Raw genomic sequence first — 5,601 nt, forward strand, 5'->3', positions numbered from 1 at the left:
CTAAACTCACTCGTCGGACCCGAAGATCTAGCCCTCTTATTATACCCTCTATCATACTCACGCTTACTTCTTTGCTGTTGTTGGCTTTCTTCCAAATTCTCTGCGTGCGCTTGAATGCGTGAAATATCCATATTGTCCTGAAGGCACGCAGTCAAGCACCTATCTATCAAATGTGGCCCTAGGCCTCGCACAAATCGGTGCACTCGGTCACCCATATCCACTACCATGGCCGAAGCATACCTAGCCAAAGAATTGAAGCGGAGACTATACTCTAAAGCACTCATGCTCCCTTGCCTATGATTTAGGAATTTATCGGCTCTAGCCCGCCGAACCTCTTGAGGCAAGTAATGTCGGAGGAAGGCATCCACAAATTCTTGCCATACCGGGGGAGGTGCATAGGCTCCCCGTGAAGCCATCCAAACTGTATACCAATGAACCGCGACATCCCTCAATCTATAGGATGCTAACTCCACCTATTCAACGTCTGAAATATGCATTAACCGAAGTGTCCTCAACATCCCATCAATAAAATTCTGAGGGTCCTCTTCCGGCTTTGACCCGAAAAATTCCGGAGGGTTCGATCTCATAAAATCACGGGCCCTTGCACTAACAACGCTATCACCTTGTCCTGTACCTTGCCGCTGAGTCTGGGCGGCAACCAACTGAGTAAGAAAATGAATGGCCTCTTTTACATCTTGGCCCGAAGCATCCAGTGGAGGAGCTGGAGCTGGGGCTGAGGCTCCCTCATGCTCCTCAGAAATAGGCACTGAATGGGAGGACTGAGATCGAGCCACATTCTGGGACTCACCCTCCTCAATATCCGTTGGCGGTGCTCTTTTAGCCCGCTTTTTTGTCACTGTCTTGCCCTTTTGGGCTGCCGTAGCCTTTCTCTTTACAGGCATTTCTGAAATACACAATACACAGTTAAGGAAAGAGAAATCCTTATATCATGGGTCTATCACACGATCTTATGAAGAAAGAAGGTCATTCATTCCTAAAATGCCCGCAGCCTCCTGTTTATAAGCGTAGCGCGCAACACACCCATAAACAAGACTCTACTAGACACAGCTCGTAGACACACCCTAGGACAGAATTGCTCCGATACCACTTTTGTCACGACCCGACCCAAGGGCCATGACGGGCACCCGGTGCTAACCCACCCGAGTACCTCTTATTGTCATTCATATTCATATCTAGGTGGACCACATAGCTTATTGATGTATAGCATTCATGAATAAGCTACGTGGTCCACCTAGATGTGACTATGAATGTACGATAAAAGGTACTCGGGTGGGTTAGCACCGGGTGCCCGTCATGGCCCTCGGGTCGGGTCGTGACATAAATCAATTATTTATAAATGGTGAGGAATTTTTTGCAATGCCACCTGAAGATAGAAAAAATGTTCATGAATTATGATTTTTTTTTTCCAAAAGAGAAAATAACGATAATATTTGAAAAATAAATATCGGTTAACTCTTTGCCAGCAAGATGCTAGTGTTATCCAGAATGATTGAGCGTTAAGCGTTACACCTCTAAGTAGAGGTGTCCTTCTCAATTGCGTAATGGATGCAAAACGGGACAAAGGTTCTCCCCTATATAAGAGAGCTTAGTTTATCTAGTCACTACACTTAAAAAAAGAAATCCGGCAGCAGATTCCTCTTAAAAAAATGTCATTGGCAGAGCTTGAGCTTCCTGGCTTTCGCTTTCATCCCACTGAAGAAGAGCTTATCAACTTCTACCTCAAAAGGATTATCATAGACAACAAACTTGATTCCAATATCATTGGTTATCTCAACATATATCTTTCTGATCCTTGGGAGTTACCTGGTTAGCAACACTGCCTTCTTTTTTTCTTGTTGCAAATTCCTTGCTAGCATTATAGAATTTAAATTCTATACACTTAAAGTGTAGATTTTTTTGTATAGTATAATGTAGTTTTAATTTATGATAGCAGGTCAGTTACTCTTTTTTACTATGTTACAAAATCATATTTTGTTAGTACAAAAATTTGCCTGATTGTCTATCGCAATTTCAGTTGCCAAAAAGTATACCAGTACATAAGATGATTACCTTTTTTTTTAAACCAAATCGACTTCTGTACAGCAAATATGGAACTGAGATATTTAAAGTAGTCTAAAATTTTGTGAGCGACAAATCATTATTTCACTTGAAATACTACTCAAACTAGCTTTTCAACTTCAAATTCACTATTACAATTTGAAATTAACATATAATCGACAAAATTGTAATAAAACAATGATAAACACGAATATGTAGCTTTTGCAGAAAATGTCTCTACGTGCCATCTTTAGGACATTGATGGAGCAATTTAACTGAAAAGGGGCCCTTTTTAGTCTTTTACGTACATATGCTACTTTATTGTAGGATTGGCAAGAACAGGGGAAAGAGAGTGGTATTTTTTTGTACCAATAAACAGGAAACATGGTCCTAAAGGGAAGCCCAACAGAACAACAAGAAATGGTTTCTGGAAAGCAACTGGTTCGGATCGCCAAATTCGTTCTTCATTAGACCAAAAAAAGGTTATTGGGCTCAAGAAAACTTTGGTTTTCTATGGTGGAAGGGCACCTAAAGGCAGCAGAACAGATTGGGTCATGAATGAGTACAGACTTCCTGATGGCCACCCCTTACATAAGGTATTTTATTACGCATCATAGGCAAATTCAAAATTTAAAGGCACTGAGTTCAAAATGTAAATTTAGTCTTATTAAGAGTGAGTGAGTGTGTGTTTGTGTATATATAATTTGAATTGAAGGCAACCAGTGCAGTTGAACTCGACCATACGTTCCTTAAATCCGCCTCTCTTCGATATGCCTCCACTGTGCCTTTTGTAAGGATTTAACTTACATGATGGGGTAAAGAATTTTTATGTTATTAGCGTAATTTTTTCTAATTCTTTTTTTCGAGTAACTAATTCTACTTGATTATTACGGACAATTTATTTGTAATTATCTTTTAAGTGATGTGATTAGAGTGTTAAAATCCTTTACATGTTAGTGTATATCATATCCTGTTGGCCAAGTATCTGGGAAGCCAAAAGTGTTTATTATAGAGAGTTGAAGTGCCCGGCCAAACTTTTAGGAAAACAATAAGTGTTTTCGAGTAGTAGCAGAAACTATTTTACGGAAGCTGTAAAAAGTAATTTTTTCAGCTAGTTTTGAAACCTTGACCAAGTACAAATTGCTGCTCTAATATTGCAAACGTGCTTTTCAAATTTATCGGTGAAACGCAAAATGCTATTTTCAAAGTGCTTTTCCGAAAAAAACTGTGGACTAAAAATACTGTTCAAATTAAACGGATTTTTGAAAGCTTGACCAAACAAACTATTAGTTGAACTCTTCATCATTTTCATTTTTAAGTAACTCAGATGTTAATTTTGTATTGGATGCAGGAACATGACATAGTACTTTGCAAAGTCTACAGAAAGGCAACCTCATTTAAAGTTTTGGAGCAAAGGGCAGTGGCTGAAGAAGATGCAACAAAAAGACCACCAACATCTTTGCCATCTCCTCAATCACAGGACATGCTTGGTTCTTTAGAATCATCATCATTCCCAAAAAATGACATGTATTCCACAAGTTATGAAGTAGAAAATCATAACACCACAGTGAAGCTACCTCAATTTTCTGTTTCAAATGCATTTGTGGAACCATTGAAGTTTAGCATTGACTCATTGTCAAGTCCCCTCTGGACTGAATTACAGAGCGCAGGGCAAGACTTGTGGAGTCTATTTTCTTTGTCCTGAATAGATTCATTATTCAGCCTTTTAAGCTAGTATGACATATTCTAAGATGAAAGTCTACAGGACTTTAGCAATTGTACGAGTCAAATCGGAACAATTAACTTGTCTCTTTCCTTGTGGAAAATAATTGTAATCAGACAGTTTTAGTGCTATCGCTGTTTAGTCTTATGTCCATTTTGGAATCTTGATGTTCCCTACCTATCAAATGTGATGATTGACAAATTTTTATCGGTGGTCATTTAATTTTGAGTTTATTATGTTAGAGTTAGTTTTTTAATAAGCCATTTAATTTTAAATCTTATAACACAAAAATGACTATTCTATTTTTTGTCACATAAAAGCCAAAACCAACTTTAAGTTAATCTCACAAATCGGAATCATTGAAATTTAGTGGATTAAGTCTTCCTTGTGGTTGTTAAAGATGCAAAAACCGAATAACGACTATTGAAATTTGTTGATGGGTCGAAAACCCGAGCTTGAACTCCAAGTTGAGGTCCAAATTTGAACTCCGTCTTTGATGAAACCTTTGAAGCAACATTTGCTTCAGATCTGAAAATGGTTGAAGAATATTGAGTGGGTATTGTTAAATCTTGTTGAAATTAGCTTGGTGAGGCTAAAACAAATCTTAGCCGCGATTGGAGTTGATTTGGTAAGGCTATGATCAAAGATTTGTAGTTGGAAATGAAGAAGGGACGAGCTGGGTATAGTGGTATATATCCTGTGTATATTTATGTATTCTATGATATATCTGTGTAGGTCAGTGTAGATCTTGTATACATTCTATGTATGTCATGTGCATCGATACGACATACAAGTGATGTACATATGATATACAAGTGACCTACATGGGACTACAATGTTCTTCTCCAACCTAGTTCAATCTAAAATTCGATCCAAAACCTCAGCAAAACATTCCAAACTTGTATTATAAGCTCCGTAAGATGTTCCTAAGCTTGTGGAGCAACATCAGTTGAAAGTGTTTCCAATTTATCAAACCCGAAAATTCAAACCAAGCTTCAACCGGGAACCAGTGTTGTTCGTCGAGTTTTTGGGCTTTTTCCCTTCCTATGTGGATAAATAAAACACTCTTTGGTCCTAGCCCACATATCATTTTGGCCCACATATATATAGACTTGAGTGGCCTAAATTTTAGGGTCAGTCACAACAAAGAGGGAAAAGAAAGGAGGCAACCAAATGAGAGAAATAAAGAATTTGTCTTTGCTGAAAATTCTGTGCGATCAGCTTCGTTGTTTTGAAGATCCCTGTTGATCTATCACGACCCAACTAGAGGGCCATGACGGGCACTCGGAGCTAACACACCGAGAACCTCTAAACATACATCTCATAAACATTTTTGGGTGGACCATAAAGATAGCTCATGGACTTCATAATATGTAAGGACATATATCGCAATATAATGACAAATCTCTATATAATTTTCAACAATTATACCCAGCTTCACCAACCGACAAGGCTACTAAAATATTATGCACAATATGAACCAGTAGGGTTATGAAACGTCTAACTGGACACACATATCTACGAGCCTCTACATAGAATACAAGTGACCATCAAAACCAATATCAAATAGATTGCAGGTCCGAAGTAAGTGGAGTGCTCCTGAGAATCCGCTGATAAACACCTACGAGTCAGATCCGTCTACCTGTCTACAAGAAAAAACGTCAGTACGAATAATGTACTGAGTATATAAGGCATGAATAACAACATGACAAGAGATATGGGACATAACATGAAATAAAGAGATAACCTGTGCATCTAATTGCCTTGTAAGGCGGATATCATGCATGCTTAGCTTTTTGTAAAAGCTTTCTCATACATAT

At 38.4% G+C, this 5,601-nt stretch overlaps 1 protein-coding gene across 1 annotated transcript; it reads left to right on the forward strand.

Annotated features, from left to right (window-relative positions):
- The first annotated feature begins 1,560 nt into the window (after window positions 1–1,560).
- Window positions 1,561–3,986, forward strand: LOC132623554 (NAC domain-containing protein 6-like). The gene is made up of 3 exons (XM_060338333.1): window positions 1,561–1,827; window positions 2,386–2,654; window positions 3,410–3,986. The coding sequence occupies exons 1-3, from the start codon at window positions 1,668–1,670 to the stop codon at window positions 3,761–3,763; spliced, it is 783 nt and encodes a 260-aa protein (XP_060194316.1). The 5' UTR covers window positions 1,561–1,667; the 3' UTR covers window positions 3,764–3,986.
- The last annotated feature ends 1,615 nt before the right edge of the window (window positions 3,987–5,601 follow it).

Source organism: Lycium barbarum, chromosome 12, assembly GCF_019175385.1.
Source record: "Lycium barbarum isolate Lr01 chromosome 12, ASM1917538v2, whole genome shotgun sequence".
NCBI classification, from domain to species: domain Eukaryota; kingdom Viridiplantae; phylum Streptophyta; class Magnoliopsida; order Solanales; family Solanaceae; genus Lycium; species Lycium barbarum.

Coding starts and splice junctions, on each gene's coding strand:
- LOC132623554 (XM_060338333.1), top strand. CDS start 1,668: ATGTCATTGGCAGAGCTTGAGCTTCCTGGCTTTCGCTTTCATCCCACT. Junction 1,828..2,385: donor TGATCCTTGGGAGTTACCTG/GTTAGCAACACT, acceptor ACTTTATTGTAG/GATTGGCAAGAACAGGGGAA. Junction 2,655..3,409: donor ATGGCCACCCCTTACATAAG/GTATTTTATTAC, acceptor TATTGGATGCAG/GAACATGACATAGTACTTTG.